General features: G+C 38.0%; 1 protein-coding gene across 1 annotated transcript in view; it reads left to right on the top strand.

Annotated features, from left to right (window-relative positions):
* The window catches only part of ltbp3 (latent transforming growth factor beta binding protein 3), a 236888-nt gene that overhangs the window by 129196 nt on the left and 81831 nt on the right, over positions 1-25861 (top strand). Inside the window, exons 2-4 of the mRNA XM_028802072.2 lie at positions 7271-7429; positions 9215-9426; positions 10280-10385. Of these exons, the coding sequence (XP_028657905.1) occupies positions 7271-7429; positions 9215-9426; positions 10280-10385 (477 nt within the window). The remainder of the gene's footprint in view (positions 1-7270; positions 7430-9214; positions 9427-10279; positions 10386-25861) is intronic.

Raw genomic sequence — 25861 nt, 5'->3', positions numbered from 1 at the left:
TGGTCTGTGACTTGTTCCTTTTCTTCTTATTTGTACTTTGCTTACTCTCCATGTCCATCACCCCCTTGTGTTATTATTATTTAATAACTACTCTGGCTGAGAGCACACTGAATGGCATACCTCCTGCTCTCCTGATAACACTTGCAACAAGAAGAGAAGCGTCCAGCCATCTGTGTGAAGGTCACCAATGCAGCAGGTTAATCATGCAACATGAGAGTTTAAACAGTTTGCAAAAATCCTTTTTTGTCCAAGCCATATATTCATTTGTAATTAACAAAAAAAAATATATACCACAATTAATGAGCAAAATCACCTAGGTATTATAAACCAGGTCAGTATTTATATATTATCTCAATTTTATAAAAAATTAATAGTTGCTAACAAAACCCATTACTGAATAAATATGTACAGTTGGGGGGAGAGTTGTCCAAATTTACTCTAAATATATAAAATCCTATGCCTAAAAGTGTGTTTTTATGTCATGTTTTATGTGACGCTTTAAATCTGGCTTATTTTAAAACCTACATATACCAACATAGTTTATTGTGATGTTTTTAGATTTTTTAGATTCTTATTCCGTTTTTAAGTTATAAACTAAAAAATATCAAGAACTCACGTCTCGCAAAATGCGACTTTGTGCCAAAAGATTTAACCACGCCCAGGGCCGGAAATAAAAGACAAACAGTAGGATGGCTGCTGTACAGGCTTTTAAATGTTCGAAGCGCCATGCGAGATGCAGATCATGCGGCATGGCAGCAGCAGCAAGCCATCAGCTCCTCGAGCAAAGAGGAGGTTAAAAAAAACTATTTGTTTCATATTGTATCACCGTTTGAGAGGGGGTTTCGGAAGAGCGACCACATCTCCTTGGGGTGCGTTCAGCTCCCCTCCTCAAAACACGAGTGGCAGAGACGTGAAGTGGCTGGTGAGCCAAGCGAGCAGAGGGGAACCCCCTAATTATTAATTTAATATTCTTTTTTGGATAGTCATCCGTGAAAAAAACTATCCAGAAACTAAAAAAAATGAAAGTAAAAAGTGGCTGAGATCTCAGCAGGGATGAACCACACATCACATACTTCTACCCACCAGCCAAATGTCTGTTTTGTACAGCAGGTGAAATTTAGTATAAGGGGAAATTGAGCATTGACTAACAGTCTGCAGAATACAATCATGGATGCTGACACTACAGGCTGAACTGGAGAGTCAAAAGTACAATAAATATGATGTTAAATAAGACAAGATATTTACTGCACTTATTTGGTATTACTAAATCACTTCTATTTAGTTTCCACTCCAAATAGTCATGTGTGTGACTAGTGTGGTCGAAATTTAACATCTTATTAAAAAAAGAAACATCCTCTAATAGGACAATTCAGTAATCAGGCAGGAGAAAAGCAGTTCTTTGTATCTTTTAACGACTCCTCTGCAAAATGCCTTGGAGGGAGCATTCTTTAAAAGCAGTCTGTTACAGAATGGTCAGAGAAACAAATAATAGAGGTTCATTTTATAAACTGTTGAATTTACATACAGTGTCAATCAATGCATACATTTTACTCTGGTTGGTTTGTTGGTTTACACCCAAATATTTATATAGAATAAAAGTCTATTATATTATATTCTGGTTCTTCTTATACCTTTTGAGATGAGCTACCACCCTTGAAATTTCTGTGCATATAACAACTGTCCAATCTAGTTTACAGGACATCTGCTGATTTCTTAGTCATCTCTTAGTCATCCTTCAGTACATTTTGTAAATTACATCAACCTTTCTTCTAGAACATTCTTTATTTACTTGACCATCTCAGTATTTTTCCTAAACCAAACCTTATATTTCAGTTTACATTTGTTGTTCACTTGACCTTTATTTGGTTTCCCACATTTATTAACCCTTTATGCTATTTTTTAAGATGACTGCTATGTTATCCTAAAATTATTCTTCCACACTGGGTCTTAGTTATTCATTTAAGGTGCAGCAATGTCATAATACCTCATATACCCATCTTATACTCAACAGAAATGCCTGTATACGTCTCCTCTAAAGATTCCAGTTTTCTCATACAGTTCCCATATGTGTAGCCGGGATGATTATTTATTCTTAACTTTACCCATCTTTGTGAGTATCCACCATGTTACAGTATATATTCTCCAACATGATGCATAAGTTCCCACCTTGTACACTTTGATGCCAAGGTAGGCAAAGTCTTAGGCAAATAAGTTTAGAGTTTCCAAATAGCATTAAATATATTTCTTTGGGATATTGAAAATATTCCAATTAAAATATGGACGATAATCTAAGGTACAAAGAACTGAATTAAACATACTCATCACTCTTCAGTTCATGTGGATTGTTTATTAAATACTCAAATTTCCACACACATCTTTAAAATGTTCAGCTTAGGTTCATCTAAATTGTCCTAACATGAATGATATTGGGTGTGTGTGGTTCTGTGTACCACAATCGATTGCTTTCTGCCTTTTGCTGAATCTTACATTGGTATAAAATGGCTTGTAAAAATTGAAGAAAGAATGAAAAAAATACATAATTATATGCATTCGTCAATGTTAGTCTTTTCTACAAACAGGCTATTGTTATTTTGTCCATACTGTAATTCACAACCTGTAAAATAAAAATTCTTTTCTATCACATTTACTGCTAAATCAGTGCAACATGTAGTAGACCAGATGGCTTTTGTTTCACCAGTGAATCAGCGTTCTTGCTTTCCTTAGTAGTACATCTTTGAAGAGGAATGCTTACATCTCATGGCTCTTCTATCAATCAGTCTTAAACCACCAACAGATGGGAAGACAATTATCACAGCTACTCAACTTCAGATTACATATTACAAACAATTGGCAGTTTCATTTGCCATTGTGTTCTTGAAATTTTCACTATATTAAACCAAACTTGGTTAATAATCACTTTGAAAGACAAAGGCATTTACACTGTACATAATGAGATGACCATCCCTTTGTATTTTGTTTCAGGCACAAAAAATAATTTATCTCTGTTTAACAGGCAACAGAAGGGCAAAACACTCAAAGATGAGAAAAAATATCACTTAGTTTCACATGCTGATTGAATTTAAACAAATTGGCTCTTATTACTCTAAAGCAGCGCATCATCAGGAAGAGTCCCTAGTCCAAAAGTGAAAACAGGAACACTGGCAGTTTTCTTGTCTCTTGCCATGTTTTTGGTAATTTAGTTGTTTCTTGGTGTCTTGGTTCTAAGAAAGAATGAAAAGGTTGGATGACTTGATGAATTTCAACAAGACAGCATTGAAATGATAAACCATGTGACACCCTAATGTGGTTGCTGCTATTTTTATTATAGTTTTCAAATATTTTTTATACTAATAAATGATTTGACTATGTTATATGATCAGTATTCTACCTGCTTTTTTTTGTTGCAAGAACATTTTTGTAAATTTGTGGTTATACAGTATAGCCCATCTAGTCCTTCAACTTTTTCTTGTGTTGCTGTTTACCATACATTTAAAAAGGGGCCTTCTCTTACAGCTTTCCTTTGAGTTTTAGTAATAGCCTTCACTTATATAATCTTAAGAAAATCACAACAGATAGTGTATAACCTCAGAGGGTGGCTGTAACCATCAGTTATGTACTGTAATACCGACAGCAACTTAATCATAGTGCTCTTAAAAGACCCTACCACTCTCTGTAACAATAGAATCAAACTAGTTTGACTGTCTTGTAGCAAATCACAAGTTGTACGGATGGGCTCTTTTATCTGCAAGTTATCGGCCAATGAACACTCAGCCGCAGGTAAATGCACAAGATGCCTCGAAACAGTAAAGAACAATGGCAGGGGAAGGCAAATCAAAGAAGGAAAATGAGTGTTTTTGACTGTGTAACTCTAGTACAGTATATTGACTACTTCTGGGCACTGCACCATGTGGCAGCCTTAACAAATGCTCTCCTTTTTTCCATTAAGAATTACTAATGTTTTTAAGAATTTTTAATGTTTTAATGTAATTAATTGATGTTATTAATTAGTAATGTTAAGGTTTGGCCCATGGATTGTCACCATACATTTTCAAATGAAATTTTAAACTAAACTGAAGAGATGCTGTTTTCAATGTAGACCCATGCACGACCTGCATTAACTGCCAGTCAGACAAGCTGCAAACTTGAGAAATGTTATGTAGTGAGTGTAAAAGATCTGATGGTTGCCTATATCTTTAACATCCGAGAATATGAGAGACTATGAAGAATGTAAAGTAAGATCTACCAAACATTCCTGTATTCGACTGGTAGCACTGTGATCAACGCCTTCTAAAGAGCCCTATCACACCCTATCAGAAGAGCTGCTTGTCCGAAAATTAAAAAAGTGAATATGCAGAGCAAGGATAAAAGTTACAAGTTTGTCTAGAAATGGAAGAGGTGACGATCTGGTGCAAGGACCTGGCCTGATTCCTTATAATGAGAAATGTTCTATTGCTTTCATTGAAGTTGTTTGAACTGTTACATCTAAAGTGATTTATGTCAAGTTCAGGTACTGTGACATTTTGGAGAACTGGCTTACATCTTGTGGACAGTCAGCTCTGGCACATACTGATACCAACTTACAAGTCCTGAAAGCACACACTTTTAATTTGTTCTTCTTTTTAAGGCTTTATAGCACCACACAAATCAGCACAACTGTTCACAGTCATTTCCTTTTCTCTCTTTCTTCTTTTTCTCTATTCTTCTGCCACCTCCTCTCCTCTCTTCTCCTCTCCTCTGCTCTGCTCTCCTCACAAGCTCTATCCTCCGCCTCCCGACTCCGGCTCCCCAAATGGAGTGAGGCATTCCATTTTATAATGCACCCGGATGTGCTCCAGGTGCACCCCGATGATTTTACTGCAGCACTTCCTGGTGTGGCGGAATTGCTGCATGGGTACCCAGAAGCACTCCAGGTGCACCCGGATTTTTTTCCGGCAGCACTTCCTGGTATGGTGGAAGTGCTGCCGTCCAGTGTTCTGGATGATCCAGGTGCCCCCTTGCGGTGCCCCCGGCCCCCAACAGAGTTGTGCCTCCAAGTTCTAGTCCCGTGGCCCCGATGGAAACCAAGGAGGCTGCCCTCTCGTGTTATGGGGAATGTATTGTCTCTCACCAAGACCTACCCTCCTCCAGGCATCCTGACTGGGCCAGAACCCCAGTTGTTCATCACAATCTCATATATCAGATGCAATTTTAATGCTGAGTGGAAAAAGCAGGAGAGACTGGAGATTTTTGTGAATGTGCAATGGGGAAATAGGGAGAACAGTACAAGTAAAACTAAAATGTGTGATCAAGACATTGAAATGCAGACTAAAATTGATCCATGTCACTTCCCAGGAAAATAAATTTCATTATCCTGGCTGATTCAACAACAAAAATGAATTACTCTGTTCCAATATCTTAATGATGAATCATTCTGAATGCTGGTGGCTTCGAAGAAGTGTTTATTAGTCTATATTTTCCATGTGAGGACACTACTGGCTGCTCTCTCATATCATTAATGAATTTAAATATAAACATGTGGTAAGATCTGAGCAGGTCTGACCTCATCTTACTGCTACTTACATGCCTGTTTATTGAGAGCAACTTTGTTATGTGTGTTTGGGGATTTCTTGCTTTTATTTATTTATTTATGAGCTTCTTTGTGGACAAAAAAAGTATAATCATATCTAATCTAATCTAGTAGATACTCATCAACTTTTCAATGTTCAATGTTTAATGTTTATTGTACCACAGGAAAGCAAAGCCTGAAACTAAGGTGTTGACTACTTGTGTTTCTCCATGTTCTTTTTTTTTTCTTTTGTACAGCTCTGCTTCTTGTTCTGGTGTGCTCCACATTGATTAGTGGCTAAAATGACCTTGCAAAACACCATGAACAAAAACTGAGAGGGAACTGTGCCATAAGTCACAAAATGCAATTTTGAAATCTTACAATTTAACACATTCAGAGGCAACAATATCCAGCAACTAATTTGTCACATTTAACATACTCTCCAACTACAAGTCGTATCAAGTCCTGTAGTATGACGCAGGTCTTAAAGATCATCATCTTCAATGTTCCTTAGTAAAAGCTGAATGCTAGTGTGCAGAAATTCTAAATTTATGTGAAAATATTTAAATATAGCCAAGAGGACAGCATGATGTCTGTGCAGTCACATAAAGCATAAATCACAGCGATGTACTGATTATTTATTACTGCACACTACACTCTCCAGTTACTTTATATGGACTCTTAAAGGAGTCTTTGCCCACTCTAGCTTTACTTAGCCTTCCTCTTTGGCTCCACATGTATTTCCTGTTGGCTTTACAAACCTGAAACCTGTTTGCTCCTAATCAGTCCTGATTGTCAAGGTGTCTTTGAAAAATGGCAGATTACATAATTAATAAAGGACCCTGGCACACGCATTCAATCTGCAAGGCGCCACAAGACAGCATTGGCTGCTTCCTGTGGCTTAACATTCATGCTGGAATTAATATCATGAGGTTAGGAAATGAAAAATATGTTGCAACAGCTGTACCATAAATTATAATATTGAATTGCATGATCGGTCAGACTCACTTTTAATGAATTTTACAGATTTAAGAGATTTCAAACCTTTCTAAAACTGCTTAGGTATGTTATAAGTTAATAATGTTTTTTGTACATTTAGTGCTGATGCGGTTTTTTTTTTTTTTTTTTTTTTCAAAAATGTAAAATTCTGAATTTCTACTTTTTGTGACCAAAAATATATCATTCTTTATGCTGTAAATTAACAAACTGATATGCATAGTTGATAGCTCTTTGCTCTTATTACTGCATTCTGTTGTGTTGATAACCTCACAATCTACACCGATTGCCAATGCCATACAATTATAGCATGTCATGCAATAATGCTTTTCAATTCAGAGTTCTGTTCAATGAAAGGGGAGGGGAATGATTCTTTCTTCATTTGTGCCAATTCTGCGATTACATCTTTTGATCTCTGGTGTGTGTACAGTACACCTGACATGATGGTTCATTTAAATTCCCACCTACTCTGTAACATTAGTGATCATTGAAAGATAAACTGAATCTTGACTTTCACCGAAGGCTGCCGGGATAAAGACAGCACCTAGAGACCCAGAGGTGAATTAAAAGGGTTTGACTGATAATGGATACAAGGTTTTTTGAGTGAGATTTGTATCAATACAAACAATAATAATAATAACAACTTCTATATTCATATGTGTTCTTGAGAGTATATAAACCTTTTCCACACTCTTAATTCTCTCTTTGTCTCTCTTTTTCTGTCCCCAGTGGTTTGTCCTTTACCGTGCATGAATGGTGGCCAGTGTACATCTCGCAGCCACTGCCTTTGTCCACCAGAATTCACTGGACGGTATTGCCAGCATCCATTAGGACGTCAAAGCCAAAGCTCCAGGTCTCAGACGCAGTCCACAGGGGAACAAACGGCAAGTAAGCACTCTGTTTACCCTTTAAAATGGAGACTTGACAGGCCAGATACAGGCAGGCAGATTCAGTCTTCTGGGGATTTTGTAGACCTCTGCAGAGGGAATAACCATCTCCCCTTGCCTTGGTGTTTCCTAGACAGAGAAATACACATACATCCCTCCATAAGATTTGGCTGACTTTGTGAATGGCATATGTTATCAGTGGTGTGACATAAATATCAATAACAGCAAGAATTTCTCAAATCCAAATTTCCATGTTGATGCTTTGAGTAAGTTAGGAAAGTGCTATATAAATGTAATTGATTCATTCATTAACTAATTTTAATTTTGAGCAAATACATTACAGTCTAAGTGATTCAATTTTTATTGTAACTCTAAACTATTTCCTAGCATGTTGTACAATTTCTTGTTTTTCATTTTGCTCAATAAAAATTATGTATTTAATTTTAGTTGTTTGTATGAATATTTCTCAATATAGTCTCCTCCATTCTCAATGCATTTGATTCCTGGATTCCAGCAGAATAAAAGTTTTTGTTTTGTCCTCGCAACCACTTGTACACCCGAGTTATTGTCGAACACTACATGCCGAGGAGTACTACAGTCACTAGTGCAAGTTGCTGTGATTTGCTGGAGACCAATGTGAATCCTATTATTCGATCAAAACGGGCGGGGACTGCTGTCTCAAGGAGTCCTTTTGCTGTAAGACAATGCCTGCCCACACACTGCTAAGAACACCAAGGCTTATGTGGAGAAACTGAAGTTTGAGGTATTGCCACATCCTCCTTATTTGTCAGATTTGGCACCATGTGATTTCCACCTTTTTGGACCGCTAAAAAACATTTCGATGGTCGTTGATTCAAGATAGATGATGACATGAAGAAAGTAGTGCACGAGTGGTTGCGAGGACAAGATAAAACCTTTTATTCTGCTGGAATCCAGGGACTTCCAAGCAGGTGCTGCAAGTGCACTGAGAATGGTGGAGATTACATTGAGAAATTACATTATCAGTTTTGTTAAAGGTTCATTCCATTTTGTAATAAATCCCATTTTCTAACTTTAGCTTGACTCCCCCTCGTATAAATTAAACATGGTGGCCACCACGGGGCCTCGAGCTCCCCAAAAACCCAACACAAAGGCTTGAACACAAGTGTAAAAGAGTTTTATTGGGGGAAACTCTTCCCTTGGAAGCATTTCCCACCACCAACACAAGTTCAGAAATAAACAGCTGATGTTTTTTGTGTGTATATATATATATGGGTGGTGCAGTGGGTAGCACTGCTGCCTCGCAGTTAGGAGACCCGGGTTCGCTTCCGGGGTCCTCCCTGCGTGGAGTTTGCATGTTCTCCCCGTGTCTGCGTGGGTTTCCTCCGGGTACTCTGGTTTCCTCCCACAGTCCAAAGACATGCTGGTTAGGTGCATTGGCGATTCTAAATTGTCCCTAGTGTGTGCTTAGTGTGTGTGTGTGTGTGTGTGTTTGTTTCCTGCCTTGCACACTGTGTTGGCTGGGATTGGCTCCAGCAGACCCCTGTGACCCTGTAGTTAGGATATAGTGGGTTGGATAATGGATGGATGGAAATATGAATTATATATATATATACAGTATATAGTTTAAATGCCCTTTGTTATCAAACTGCTAGATTGTATTGTCATATCTGTGTCATTTTTCTTTTATTGTTCTTGTTTATTTTCTTCTGACTGACCTTTTTATTATAATGTGTTACTAAATCTGACTCCTACCTCTTTCCCATCTTTGTTCTTTTTATCCTTTATCCATGTCTCTCACCTCCAGTACAGCCCCAGCCATCCATGATGAACATACGTGTTATGCATTACCCAGAGTCTTCAATCCGCCATATTGAGGATCTTGAAGCTGGAAAAGGCAAAAACCAAAAGCTCCACCTGCAGACCCACAAACCACATCCCTCTGGCCAACCACACTTACCTCCGCAGACACAGAAACCAAGAGGACGATGTTTCCAAGAGACAGTACCTAAGCAAGCTGTAAGTGTCCACAAATATGTGTAATACCATACTACATGCCTAGGGTTACCACTTTTAATACAAAAAAATAAGGGACGCATACGTATTGATTCAAAACGGGATGCGCAATTTCATTCTCAAATACGGGACAATTCCGTATTTTAAAGGACGGGTGGCAACCCAGTACATGCCTAACTTTATGATTTAACTCAATCCATTTACTAATAAATTATTAAAAATAACTTAAAGGAAATTTGTACTCCTCGATCATGAAGAGTATGGAACAACCTTACAGCTCCAGCCTTTCTTTCAACCTTCATATGTTGTGTTTTGCAACCATCGTTGCTAGCCTTTTATCCAGCATTTCAACTTTTCTTTCACATTTCTTTTTCACAATTCAATGGAAATGCATTTGATGCCCAACATCACTAAATGTAACTATCCATTTTATAGGACAGTAGCACATTGGTTAAAGCTGCTGCTTCATATCTCCAGATAGCTGCTTTCAGATCCCAGTCTGGCCACAGTCTGTGTGGGATTATCATGATTTTCACATTTATGTGGGTTATTCAAATAAATATACAAGTTAGGTTGATTTGTGAGTCTAAATTGGCTTGATGTGAGTGAATATGGGTAGTGTATGAGTGTGCCCTGTGATAGAATGGTGGCTGTATGCTGTGTGCCTCCTTTGCCCATTGGTGCTGGTACTTATGGCTTTGAATTGGCTTAAGTAAAAATGGATTAATGGTATACCTAAGGTATCACTATGTGGTGGATGCCAGTCACCATTATTCTGGACTTCATATTGTATAGGAATAAACAACTGCTTAAAACTGACCAGTGTGCTTACCTAACTCCACCTTTTCTATTATAGTGCAGTAGCAATCCTTTGCCAGTACTGACCAATCAGGAAGACTGTTGTGGGAGTGTGGGCAATTCCTGGGGACAAAGCAAATGCCACAAGTGTCCACCACTGCACTGTAAGTACTTATATAGTCAGTAGACTATACTTTATTATTTATTCATAGAAATGCAGTGATTCTCCTACCAGGTTCTTTAATATAGCATAACAGATACATAATCAAAATTTCTATCTATACAGTATGTTTAAAAAATATTTACCATAAAAATCAGTAAGGTATTTTAAATAATGTGAAATCTAACAATTTTAAATATGTAAAATAGATTTCTGATAATATATACTGTAGGTATAATTGAACAGTACACCATATAGTTGCCAGATCAACATTGGCCAGTTTTGACTCACAAAACAGGCCAGTACTGTCTTTTGGGAATTATTTATCATGTCTTCATCTTTGTGCGCTGACATACATATATGCTAAAAGTTGAAACTCTGAGATACTCATTGAAAATTAGTTTTTGCATGAAATCATTTTACATGCAATATCTTTAGATGATAGTCATAATCATCCATACATATAATTATTATACCCATCCACCATCTCAAAAAAATCTTTTCAGTAGAGGTTCAAGCCGAATTTGACCTTCACATGAGTTCGAACAGGGCAGCATCCACCCTGGACCAAATACCAGGCTGTTACACACCATGCCAAACACACCCACATACTGGGACAATTTTTAAGTCATTAATCACAAAGCTAGGTGTATATCATTTTTATAGATAGATAGAGAAACTCTTTTAAATAAATAAATACATATCACACACACTATGCTCTGAACACAAACCATGACTAAAAAGAAAGATAAATGTTTTACTTGGCTTTCACAATCATAGTGAGGCATTACAAAGGTGAAATGCTGTTGATGTAAAGGAGCCCCGGTAGTGTTTCTTTCTTCATTGTCTGAAAGTCCTCAGTGTTAGTGTGTCAGAGAGATGTTCAGTCAGCATTGTTCATAAAGGTACTCAGTTTTGTTTTAATTCTCTCCATTGATATGACCTCCAGGGGGTCCAGAGTGTGCCATAAATGAGCCTTTTTACCTTGTTGATTTGGTAAGCCTGCCTTGAAGTTGTGTTCCCAGCCCAGCACACCACAGTGTGGAAAATCGCACTGGCCATCACAGAGTTGTAGAAGGATGTCACTAAACACTTTAAAGGGACACAGTCTCCGAAGAAAAAAAAAAAAGAAAAAAAAGCCTGCTCTGCCCCTTCTTATGTAGTTCCTCTGTGTTAAAAGACCAGTCCACCTTTCATTGATGTGGACCACCAAGTACATGTAGGAGTGCACCACCTCTACATTCACTCCATGAATAGTGACTGGACATTGAGACTGTTTGGTGTGGCGATAAGTCAATAACCAGTGCTTTGGTTTTGCTGATATTAAGATGCAGACAATTCTCTTTGCACCAAGGTGTACATTTTTCAATTGACTCCTATACTCTTTCTCATCCCCTTTATCAATAAACCCTAGAAGTGCAGAATCATCTGAGAATTTCTGCAAGTGACATGATCTGGTGTTATATTTATTGTCAGAGGTGTACAAAGTGAAGAGAAAAGGAGACAGGACTATTCATTGTGCTCCAGTGTTGCTTACATTTGTATCAGAAACACATGTTTGATGAGATTAGCATGAAGTCACACTGTAGTTTGACAAAACAAAATTATATTAACAATTTTAAAGTAGATTGTGAACAAGTCATCTAAAAGTCGTCTAGATATTTATGGAAAACACTTCTAATAGTTTATTCTAATTTTGCAAGCATTGATAATAAAGAAAGCAAAGCAGTTGTGGCCTGCAGAGTGCGCTCCTGTCGCCCAAACCCGACAGAGACAGCACAGGACACAAGTGCAAGCACATGCTTTTATTTTATTTTCCTTTTTCCTGTAGGAAACGCCTTCCCTCATTTCCCACATGTACAGAACAGTCACAGCACAAGTACAGTCCAGCACAAAACATTCTTCCTTCTCTCTTTTCTTCTCTCTCTTCATCTCCACTCCTCCTAGCAAGCTTCATCCTCTTCCACCCGATTCTGGCTCCTGGAGTAGTGGCAGCTGGCTCCTTTTATAAGGCACCTGGGTGTGACAAAAGTGTTGCAACCAAGGGCTCAGCAGCAGCTGCATCAACCCCTGGCTGCGCCCACAGAACCCAACAGGACTGCATCTTTTTCTCAATTCCTTTTACTGTAGTCAGTCAGTAGTGTATAGCGTGATTGATTTTATTGGTTGTTTTGCATTACAGATTATGTAGCAGTCACTCATTCACAATTGCAAGGGAATTATTAGAAAAGTCAGACAAAGTTTTACTTACTTCACAATAAACTATGTTCTACTTGGTGCCAAAACAAAAAGCCAGCAGCTACTTAGATAAATGTACTGTATCAGCAGAACCTTTGAAACAGGAGGCCCATGGGGCAGCACGCAAAGGGCAGTCCATGTCTCCTGCCCTGCTAATTTGTTGTAGTTAACTGACACTTCTGCAATACGTAACTCTAGAATCAGCACACATTTTAAATGGTGAGGGTATAACTAGTCTAGTGTACTTTTGTAGAACCACTGTCTGGCTGTGCTAGAAGTTGCCCACCTTATTGTGTGTGTGTTTAAATATATACATTTTAAATCTGGACTAATTTTAAGATTGTTTCACTATCTTATAACGTGTTGCACGCCTGATGCTTCAGTTTAAGATTGTATATCTCAGGTATCTTAAATGGGATGATCAATTTGCTCTTCATATACTTGGAGATATTTGAAATGTGAAACACAAATATTTACAAGTTACACAAAAATAACTTATGTATGGCTCTGAAATTTGACCTAAGTTTTCGGTTTCTGGTTGTCATGAGAATAGGTGTTCAATGATTCCATAATCTCTTTTAACATCACTCAGAAATATAAATGACAGATTTATAAATTATTGAAATTGTACTTGTAATCAGAGGCCTACTTAACCAATTGTTTTCATTTTTGTTTTCTGAAACAAAAAATGCATATAGAGGTTGCTTTGAAGAAATAATAAACTTTAATATAGGGTTTTGGCTCAGGCTCTAATACAAGTCAAAGCAAGGCACACTGAGGCAAAACAAACCACCGATGGGAGTAATTCCTGTAATATTAATGGGTGTTGACAATATAAAATACCTGTAAACACCTGAGGGCCAACTCTGGCAGCATACAATCCAAAACTGGGAGAAATTAGATTGAACAGTTATTGGTGGTTAAAATAGGTTCATGCCAGAGAAATACTTTAACTTGTAGTCGAGAAGGGAGTTTGTGGCTAAAGCTGACTGGTGGAATGGGGAGGCCAGAGTCATAAGAGAGATGGCAACAGACAGACAGATATAGAGAAAGATAAGGAGATAAAAAAGATGTTTGGTGGGCTTTGAGACATGGGCAATCCAACTAACCTGGAAGAATAGGGTTGAGTCAGCAGTGTAGGAAGATACTGTGGGGCTGTAGAGGTTGGTTTACTTTTGATTATTAATACATTGTGCTGTCAATTATTTATCCATCCCTTCAAACTGAAAATAACAGCTTATAAGCACGAAATTTTGATTTCTCTTGAAATAGAGAAAAGCCAAGCAAAATGACACCTTTTATTGGCTAACTAGAAAGATTACAATATGCAAGCTTTCGAGGCAACTCAGGCCCCATACTCTTGAAATAGCATAAGGCTGCCCCATCTTTTTACTATTTATATACATGCTAGTGAAAAAATAAAGACGTCATATAAAAATAAAGGTAAAGATAAATTTTTGTGATCCATTTACCATGAACACACAACCACAGGTCACTTTGTTGTCCTTTATTTATGTTTAATAATGTTAGATGTTGGATGATAAATAAACCCAACAATTATTATTATTATGATTATGAATTGTGAACACATATGTGCCATGTCCTGGGGATTATGAATAGATGGGTTTGTGGGAACTGTTCTTTTACTACAGTAACTTTTCTGGCCACCAGTAAAGTGGCCAATATGTTTCCGCGATCTAAACTTTTTTGAATTTCCAGAAAATATCAGGCTATTTTCAGGATTACTTCTTGCTTGTCTACGTGGTTCAACATCTTTTTTTTTTCTTCTCATTATTCAAATCATAATTGCATTCTGCAGTGTGATTGACAATCAGCAGATGACACTGCTGTTCTTTTTCTTTCTGGCATCATGATGGTTATCACTTAGATTCTCAATCATTTAACCATAAACACACTACTACAGCTCATGGTCATCAGGTTGCCACTATCTAAATTTCCAGAAATATCAGGACATAAACTTTCAATTAAGACAAAGATCATGGATCTAACCACATGTGTTCACGACTAATTGTGTCACAGATGGACGGACATTAGCATTTTATTTATACAGATAATACATATGTGTGTATCTTTCTTAATTTACTCCTGCTCTTAATGGAGAGAGATTTAATATTCATATCTTGTCACAAGAACGACCATGAGACATCAAGAAGGTTTGGGGCAGCCACCCATTTAATCGATTACGGCTGCAAAATAGGTCAAAACTGGTATACATGTTCATTCAACTGAGTCCAAAACAGAACTGACTTCTTCAGACAGTATGGCGGCTTTTAAAGGCCAGATAAGGAAGTGACGTCATCAGCCCCGGAACCGGAAGGAACGTCATTGGCTGCCCCAGAGCCGGGCGGGATTTCCCTAGAATGGTCTGCAACAGATTGAGAGGGAAAATTAGTACACTCCGCCACCCCCTGGCCTGGCATGGAATTACCTGTATTTAAGCCCTTTGGATGTCTCCTAAACAACTATTTAAAAATGTTTCCTTCCTAGGTATGTACAATTACACATTTGAAATGTGTATGCACCAAAATCTATCTAAATTAGTGAGAGAAGAAGTTTGATTTTACCTAAAACTTTGAACTCTATGATGGACTGGTACCTGTCCTAGAGATGCTTCCTGCATGGTACATATTGGCGATACTAGATCATCCTCCTCGGGTGGGCATTTGGATATGTAGGGAGAGCAACTAAATACAAAAAAAAGCACACACTTTATTTTTACAGATTTTTTGACTCAATGCCCATTCCCACCTTTATATATCCAACCCCCTGTTTGCACCTGATTCTGTCAGGACAGGCTTTGGCAGCCTTGAGAATTTTATGTTATCTTAAATTTTCTTTTACCTGCATGTTTCAGGTAATATTACATCTTAAACACCTTTACAGTATAGGCAATCATTAACTAACATGACATGAAGGAAAATTAAAAAGGTAGGGTTTTTTTGATACTTTACCATGAATTACCAGAATAAACCATTAAATGGAACTTATGTACAGTACATGTATTGGTTTTGATATAAATCATTTTGTAAGCCATTTCCCTCAGAACATTTAATTTATTAATTGACTTAAGGTTTGTCTAATATATTGCAAAAGTAGTTTCAGAATCATTGCTTTATAGTTTTGCTTACTTGCTCATTTTCCTGCATTTCACATTACTTCTTTCTTACACAATGGAAGCATTGTCGGAAAATTACTGGAAGATATCAGATCTCATTCTGGAAGAGGAAGCATGCTCTGCTGTTTGAACATTTTAACTCTGCAAAGCTTGGCTCTTTTCTGGTGTCTTTTGGCAATACTGGAGCTTTTGTGGGCTGTTGACAAGGTGGTGTTACCCAATCACTTGCTGAAGAATTTCTCAGGACTAATGACGCATCAAATTTTTGCTGGTTTGCTGTTTATCACAGTGAGATAATACTTTCCAGCTTTTTTATTGACATCACTGACCTTCCTTAAAATACACAGCCAGTATGTTTGTGAGGAAAAAGTGAAGGTCACATTCAAATAAAATCTTTATGTGAAAAACAAAAATATACACAACAGAATACTTCAAACTGAAATTAACATAAATGCTGTTTTACCTATCCAATTGTGCATTTTTGTTTAAATTATCATTGGAACCATGAATATGCTTTAAAATAGAAAATGGGAATGGCCTTTTCTGACCCAACTCTTCTGAGAATGATGAATCACACAAATAAAACATTTACTTGTAACAGATGACATACAAGTCTGGTAAATGTTACAAATGAGTGAAATACATTAGAGGCCATGTACTTTGAAACCCCATTATGGCTTGCTGCAGGTTCCTTTTATTTTGAACTCCAGAAGAGCGGCCAGATTAAAGACTGTGAATCTTTGTTATACTACTTCTTACAGTCTTCCAAGCAAGGTCACACATGGATGTCTTTGTTACAAACAGTTTTTTTTTGGAAATAAAACGTCAAAGGACATCTGTGCTAGTACTGTAGGATGTGACTTGCTGCAATAAGCATAGAACAGGGGCACCTCCACCAGTAATGCATATACAGTCTATATATATATTATATATATCAGTTTGTATAGGTCCGTTCTGATATACTACCATATTTACCCGTGTACCACGCGCACATTTTTTCCCGAAAATTAGCATTAGAAAATCAGGTGCGCGTCATGCACGAGGAATTTTTTTTCTGTAATGTTTACTTCTTCTGCTTGGGCTCTCTCACTCGCTCTCTCTCTCATTCATTCACTTGCGCTCTCTCTCTCTCCCTCGCTCGTGCACGCTCTCTCTCTTTCTCTCTCTCTCTCTCTCGCTCGTGCGCCCTCTATGTCTCTCTTGCTCGTTCGCTCACACGCACTCTCTCCCTCTCTCACTCGCTCTCTCTCTTTCATTCATTCACTTGCCCTCTCTCTCTCTCTCCCTCGCTCGTGCGCACTCTCTCTCTTTCTCTCTCTCTCTTGTTTGCTCGCTCGCGCTCTCTCTCTCTCTCTCGCTCATTCGCTCGCTCTCTCTCTCTCGCTCACTTGCTCGTGCGCCCTCTATGTCTCTCTTGCTCGTTTGCTCACATGCACTCTCTCCCTCTCTCACTCGCTCTTTCATCATGCAACAAAGACAGAAGGGCATTTCGCGGAATACGTGCCCTAAACTCTTCCTATACAATCACAACGCGCATTGTACACTGGGAAAATTTTTTTCGTGATTTTCTTTGTAAAAATTAGGGTGCGCATCTTACATGAGGGCACGTGGTACACAAGTAAATACGGTATATACTGTATACATTGGTTGAGATATATATATTCAGATATACATATATTGTTTTAAATAGATTTGTTTAGATATATACAGTATATCTGTTCAGATATATCTATTCAGACATGTATATATTGATTGAGACATATACATTGGTTTGAACAGAACATTTGGTATTTACAGGCACCTTGTGGCCACCTAAGTTTATGGTCTCAGTTTCGCTTCATGATCGCTTCAACATTGTTGTCATTATTGTACATATTTGATATGTCAGGAGCGTTTTATTACTCAAGCCACTTTCATTGAGGGTCCTCGAGTCCAAGTCACTTTTCTTTTCTTTCATTATTTAAAACACTCATAGAGATCCCATTCTCCTTGCCCCAGTCTGTCCCGCCCCAGCTTGATTTGTGTTAATAATCGTACCTCGTACTTGATACTCAGCAGACAATGCTGCAGCATGGCATTTACAATGTGCATCACAGAATTACGTAGGGCTGCATCTCTGTGACTTTCACTGTATTGTGGAGGAATATCAGTAGCCGGTGTGTCTCATCATGATCAATGCTGATCGTGTTGTTTTTGTGGTCAAATGTTGTGTATGATTTTGTTTTGTGAATTTAGTGTATATTTGCTCACTTACCTGTCATTGATTGTCGCACCTGCATTCTGTGTTCCTGAAGACACATATCATTGCTGTGTATGATGTGCTGGTTGCCCACAGCTTTCATAACATCCTTGAACCTGGGACATTGATGGAAGTAAATCGAGGATGGATTGGGCAATGAGAACACACATACACAGCAAGAGATGGTGCAAAGTGCATAGTGATGTTTAGTTTAAAGCAGAGTTCAAATATATTCTCCAAAACAAACTGCAGTGCAGTTTTTCAAATAAATAAATAATCCAATAAACACCAAAGTTCTGTAGAGGTTAAAATCCACTAAATAAATATTCCCATAAATGGCTTAAAAAGCTAAGGTTAAAACAAAAGCCAGGACCTGTCTATAAAAACCATCATGAGCCATGGTGCATCCATTGAAACTGACGTCACTTCTGCTTACCCTTAAGGTCTGCTCAGCAAGGGGGAAACATCCACTGGCAGCTGCAGTCATCTTTTAATCTGGATTGAGTTTCTGCCACCATCCCTAAGCATTCAGGGAACCTTCTCTCCCTTGGAATTGAGCAGGAGTTATTCAGAGCGGTTAGACACCTCTTGTACCTTGGACACTCAGCAGGAGCAATCCTGCCCCATGATCATTGTCCGGGGCCACTTTTTTTAAAAATTTTTTTAAACATTTTATTGATTTTATTAAAATCAAACAACATTCCATACAAGCTTGTCAAGTTTAACAAAACTAGATTTGAAACAAATCAATCCCCACCCATGAGAAAGAGAGCTAGGCCAACAGAGTAAAACTTTAAACTAGTAAAAATAAGTAAATAGATAAATTAATAAATTAATAAAAATAAATTGAATAAAAAAGAGGGGAGATAATCTGCTTCCTCAATTTAAATGCTTATTCTAAAATGCTATTGATTAGATCCTGCAAAGTTTTGAAAAAGTTTTGTACAGATCCTCTAAGTGAGAATTTGATTTTTTCCAGTTTCAGATAATATATAACATTAGTTATCCACTGACTTAAAAGAGGAGAGTTAGGATTCTTCCAGTTTAGCAAGATAAGTCTGCGTGCCAATAGTGAAGTAAAGGCAATCACAGTTTGTTTGTCCTTCTACACTTTAAGCCCATCTGGAAGTACACCAAACACAGCTGTTAATGGGTTAGGAGGGATTGTGACACCAAGGCTGTCTGATAGGCATTCAATAGAATTTGGTCCCGAATGATGTTAATTTGGTACAGGCCCAAAGCATGTGGCTCAATGAGGCTGGAGCTCAATTGCAACGTTTGCAGGTTAGATCTTTCCCTGGAAACATTTTGGACAATTTTAAATGAGACAGATGTGCTCGATATATTATTTTAAGTTGAATAAGTATATGCATTGCGCATATGGAGTTCGAGTGCATTCTGTGCATTGTTGCCTTCCACTCCTTTTCTGAGATGTTGAGTGTGAGATCCTTTTCCCACTGTACTCTGGGCTCTTTGAAAGGGAGGGACTGTAAAATGTTTTTATATATTATGGAGATGCTCAAAACTGATCAATATTTTTTCCAGAATAGAGGGTGGTGAGGGGTAAAGAAAATTGGTCAGGTTTTGTTTAACAAAGTTTCTAATTTGAAGATAGTGAAAGAAATGTATTGCTGAAAAGTTAAATTTGGAGTATAATTGTTCATAGGATGCAAAGACGTAGTCTATGTACAGATCTCTAAGTGATTTAATCCTGAATGTTTTCCAGACATTAAAAACTGCATACGTTTGAGAGGGTGGAAAAAGGTGGTTCTCGTGCAGAGGTGCCACAGATAAAAGCTTCTCTATCTTAAAATACTTCCTACATTGGTTCCACATTCTGATTGAGTGGGCCACTTCCTGACTGCTTGCCTCCCAACTACAGCACCTGCTCCTCCACAATCCTGCCTCTACTTTCCTGTTTCTTTCTTTTCGGTTAAACGTGCAGACTTCTTTTCTTTCTTTCTATCTCTTTCTATCCTGATCTTTCTGCCCAAGCCCTTTGTATACCTGAGCTGGTGTAGGTACTTTAATTCTAATGCCCAAAGCACTAATGAGGAAACTGGCTGAGCTGCGCATGTCAGCATGTTCATGCATGTCCAGCCAATCTCCTCATCAAAATCCCAGGGTTACTTAGTCACACTACTGGGCATACCCACAGCCACCCCTGAGCTTGAGCACACTATTTTTTACTAAAAATACACACACACTGCCACAGACATCTAAAAATGTGTTTTACCACAACCTGTGGAAAGTGCTTTGGCTGTCAGCGGCTTTTGCAGGTGTACTTCTTTCAGTTTAACAGTGTGTATCACTCTGTTTTCCAATGAAGTACGCACATTGAACCTATCACCATGACACTCCCGAAGCAGCAGGGACAATGTGTTTCACAAATTTGTTTGTGGCTGTGTCACTGTGCCCATCTTATTGATGTCACCAGGGTTTCTGTTCCTGTCAGCAATGATGCAAGCATGATAACATCAAATAAATAAAAAAGTATAAACATAATTATTTTGAAAATGCCTACAAATCTTTCTGTTTCTTCCACTAGACAGGATATGTAAAGAAGGAGGCAATAGGGGAACTTAATAATTTGTTATCTTCCATAAAATGGGCAGGAACACTAACTGGTTACTTGGTACTCTGGAAGGAGGTTTGGGAATGTGAGAGGACAAACCAATGCCAAGTCAGTTATGACTTAACAATAATAGAAATATAACTAAAACAAAACAAATCAAGCATAGCTGTGTTAAAGGTTAAACATCTGCTTTTACAACCTCTAATCAGCGGGATTCTTTGTTTTAATCATACTTTTTTAGGACACTTGTATCAGGGTAGAGTATGTCCTTGGCCAGTTTACTTATTTTTTTGTATTAGAGCTAGAAAGAATAAATCACTTTGACTTTTACTTTAACTGACAATAGCCAGTTCTTCAGGGCCTGGACCTATAAGCATTACTGAATGCTTGGAATAAATCTTCAAAGGAGGGATTGGTTTTGAAATATTGAGGTATAGGCTGAAGTTCAGCTGGATGCACTGTTAATCTATTATAAGTTACATTATGATTTTTAGGTCTTGCCTTTTTCATGGCATCAATCCAAAACAGATAAACTTTGAACTGACACATAACAAACACGTTCACATAAGCAAAATTTATTGATATTTTGAACCACAAAGCATTGGGACAGAGCAACGAAATTTATCTTCCAGTCAGAATTTGAGCTTGGAGTAACTTGAGCTATAACAGACTTATTTTGTATCAGTAATGTGTGGAAGTCATGCCTTCTGTTACAGAATTAAAAAAAGAAATGATTAATGCAGTTAATACATTGATTATCCATTGTTGTGATGTGAGATTTTGCATATAACTTGATAAATATTTTGTATGTCTTTATTTGTAATTTAGGCAAAGTAATGTAATTTAGTGTTACTTTGGTGAGAGGCATTCGTGTTTGCCCCCCTTTATGACTGAGTTTCTTTGAATTTTACAACAGAGTTGGTGGGGGGGGGGGTGCTTTAAACCAGTTTAGTGAGTTTTTCTCTGCTAAAGTCTTTCAACCCCCCACAAGGAAGCCAGGTTACTTTGACATATGGTCTTGGGGGGGGGGTGGCAGGTTTTAAGATGTTGTATTCCCCCATTGGTCTGAAGTATGGCTGTTTGGAATTGGCTTGGATCAGATGCTTTTAAGTACCATGATGTCCTATTGGCTGTAGGGGTTGGACAGAGAATCTATAAATCTGCTTGCTCAACCACATTCTCTCTCTTACTAACCAACATATGATGAAGAAGTATCTCTCTTACCAAACTGATGAAGACCATCACACCATGAACTGAAAGGTCAACACAATGGAGACCACAGCTTAGCAGCCATATTGGAACAGGCATACGGCCTGTTCTGAGGAAAGCTGAGCACCAATGATGCCTTAACTAGAGACACTTTAAATAACTACAAGTCTGTGTGCCGCCTGAAACTACACATCACCATTTAATCAGGTTGTATGGTTGCCAATATTCAAATGTACTTTGCATATTGTTATTATTTATGAAAATTACCAATAACACATTGTTTTATGTGTAACTTAATTCCTGCTTGTCTTTTTACTACACCTAATTGCCTATAGATATAGAAGGGAAGGTGGGGATAAGTTATATACTATAATACCTTATAAACAATGGTAAGTCTGTGAGATTAGGCATTCTGACAAAGGCTACATATTAATAATACAATAGGGGAAAGCAGAGCACTATATATTACTCTACCAAGACAAAACATCCATTAAGACATCTGAGCAATGCAAAATTTAGTATACTCTTTAAGTATGTTAATATTATCATAACAAAATTAGTTGCATGGAATTAAATTTGGAGAGTCTGAAACATCAATGCTGCAACCTACTTCCCTCTCATAAAAGTAACAAATTGAGAGTTCTTCCATTGGGAAGCTATAGGGGGCTTAACTGTTATTGCTGCTAATGAAATAATGTGCTGCTGAAGGAGGGAACCCTAAAAGAAGTAGAAGAATAAGACTGTAAGGAAAAGGAATAGATAAGATAGAGGAGAGTGCTGAAGGCCCAAAAAACAGCAACGGAGGGGCATTCCTAAAACATGTGGAGAAAGGTGCCCTTTATATTAATGGATCAGGAGCTAAAACAATCAGGTAACACCTTCTAGTGAAATGGTAAACTCTATGGACAATTTTATATTGGATGTGTTGATGATTAGAATTTCTAGTGGAATTTTATTATGTTTTTGAAAATTGTGTTCCAATACAATGAATTAGGTCAGTGCTCCATTCCTGAGAGACTAGCACAGGTGTAGCTATGGCGTCATAAAGGTGGGCATACAAAAGGGACATATTTTTAGTGGTAAATGAGGATGAGAAAAAGTAAGCTCTGGGGTATGGTGGGTGCCGTCAAGGTTTTTTTTCCCCAAATTTATATATGAAAGTTTTTTCCTTTGCTCTGTTATTTTTTGTCTGAATTTTGAAATCCAATAAAACATTGATCACAAAAAATACAGAAACATACAGTATACAGACAACAGTAGTCATTGTTCCTCAAAGGCACACAAACAATCAGATTAATACAAAAACACTTAGACATTTTCATCAAATTTCAGCACAAGACTCTTAAGGTCAAGATGTTAAATTATAAATGTACCTGGTACTCCTGGCCTTGATCGATCCAAGCTGTTCCTACCTAGCTGTTCAATGTTATTATGAAAGGACGTATTCTTAATCTACTGACTTGACATTTTTACATACTGTATATTTAATTTACTCAAAATGTAAAGGAAATATAAATTCTAGCAAAGCTGCCTCCTAACCAGTTGTAAATGCAAACATAAACCAGATGTAGGAATTTGAAAAAAGTGATAGTTGGTTACAATATGGCAGTTAGTGCTGCAAGTACATTATGTTAATATTTGAATATTTTCTTTTTTTTTTTATTTTGATATGCTTTGCTAATCCCTGAAGGAAAATGTCTTTTTGCATGACCTTTGGGGGTCAGAGTGGGGGAGTCAGCCATTGTTCAGGGCCCCTAGAGCAATTTTCAGGTTAAGGGCTTTGCTCAAGAGCTCAATAAAGTAGGATCCCTTCTGGTGATAATGGGATTTGAACTAACAACCTTCCAGATACCAGTGCAGTTTCTTAGCCACCACTCTGCCACTCCGCTTATAGTATAAATATACTGAACATTAGGAGTCATCAAGATATACTGACGGATAACAGAAAAAAATTGCTAATACATTTACCCAGGATTTGAAAATGTTGTCCATTGTTACTGAGAATAGTGAGGAAGAGTAATCAACATTTGGAAAAGAACTGTACTGTATGGGTTGCTATTGTTCTTAGCGTCTACAACTGCCATAATAGTCAAAGTAAAAAAAGAGTAAGAGCCAATCTCTTTCGACATCCAAATTCTTAACACAAAAACTCATATTTTAAAATGCTGTCTACCTGTTTGAATTAAAATGGGTGTTTTTGACATCATGCTAGGCTACAATGTACGAATCCCATACTCCCTATTTATGCTCAAATCTATCCTTCACATTTTTCCATCTGCTATTGTATTTTTATAATGTAACATACTGTATTTCATTTAACAAAGCATAATATAAATGGTCGTTTTGCTTTATTTCTTTCTCTTATGCTTTGCTTTTTGATTTCATGCTCATCTGTTTTTCTTCTCTCTGTGAATTTAGACCCATCTCTTTTTACGAGACAGAAATATCAAATCTTCTGGCACTTCTACTATTCCATTTTTACCAAAGTATTCTTTTTTTTTTTTTTGCAAATCTGGGTTCTGCTTTTTCCAATGAATTAAATTAATGAAATTATGCAATATGTCCAATATATCATTTTCTATAATTTTAAAGCAGAGGTGTCAAATTCAGTTTCATTGGGAGCCAAAAATAACCCTTTTTAAACCAAGCTCAGGCTAGAATAAATTGTATCAGAATGTAAGAGATGAAGGAATGGATGTATTATTCTGCAGAAAACTGAAAAGAACCATTAGTTTCTTCAGCACTTCTACCCACTACCAGCTTACTCTGATGCTCTTCCTCACTGCACCGGTCTTTTGTGGCTCCATTCCCTCCTGAGTGCTTTGTCTGAGTACCTGCACATTAACACTGCTGGACTCCTCTTACCCTGGCCTGCTCACCCGAGGTCAGAGGCAACCCATATACCACACTCCCCCCCTAGCTTCATGAGCTGACCCAAGACCAGGGTTCACATCCAAGGCTAGCTGGGGGCCAGGCACTCATGTCAGTGTGCTTTAACAGCAGGAAAACACATAAAAATTGCTCCTTAACAGCTGTACCTGCATCCCCCCATCCACAATTACAGGAGCTGTTTTCATGGCCAGTTTCTCCAGGTATTTCCGCCTCCTCTGTTGGTTCTTGGTCACTCTCAGGTCTGGACCCCAGGTGCTACAACACCCTCTTCTCAAAAAGCCCTCATCTATAAAAGTAACACAAAGTCCATCTATTGGGGTATTTGAGGGTGAGAGGCAATCTGGTCTGCTCAGCCTGAAGAGAACCCTTGTGAGTGTGGCCAAAAAATCGACCAATGTTAGTCTTAAACCAGTCCTCTGTTTCATGTCTTTAGTCAGTTAATCCCACACCACTGCCTCCAATGTAATGACCCAGGCTTTGAGAGATGGAGAAATTGATTTAGCACTTTGCAGAAAGCTGGTAGTACTTAGTCCTGAAATGAACTGTTGTTTTTTTTAGTGACCATACCCACTGCCAATTTTCTCAGCTGCTCCTCCACTACACTTAGGTCTTCTGCACTCTACTTGCCACATCTCCTTCATTCCAGTGTGTATGCATACATGCCATCTGCCTCGCCTTACTCTGATCACCCATTGTCACAGCAGTTTGTGGAAAATAGTAGTTAGTCCTGAAAAGGACCATTAACTTCTACAGTGTCCCAAACGACTACCACCTTCCTAAGCCACTCAGTTGGACTGTCCTTGGAAAGTATGGACCACTATCTCTTGGCTCTGTGAGGCAACCCAAAGCCAGGGTCCACATCCAAGGCTCACTGGCAGCCAGGCATTCCGGCCAATGGGAGACATTGTCAAATTGCTCTTTAAATGCTGTGTCAATGTCCCCCCATCCACGTTTTCAGGAGATGCTTATAGAGCTGTGTTTTCTAGGTACCCTCACCCACTCTGATGGTTCTCAGTCACCTAAGAAACATGTCCCTCTCAGGTCTTGACCTAAGGTGCTATAATATGAACAAGAATGTTTTTTACAAAAAAGGCAAACAGGTGCCGCTCTCATCACAATTGAACTGGTTCACAGAGAATGAAGAGGTGCTTCTTTCCACAGTCCATCCACATCCTAAGCAAGGACAGTGCC

Source organism: Erpetoichthys calabaricus, chromosome 1, assembly GCF_900747795.2.
Source record: "Erpetoichthys calabaricus chromosome 1, fErpCal1.3, whole genome shotgun sequence".
In the NCBI taxonomy this organism is placed as follows: domain Eukaryota; kingdom Metazoa; phylum Chordata; class Cladistia; order Polypteriformes; family Polypteridae; genus Erpetoichthys; species Erpetoichthys calabaricus.
Note: the sequence above shows the minus strand (reverse complement) of the source record. Positions and strands in the feature narration are given on the sequence as shown.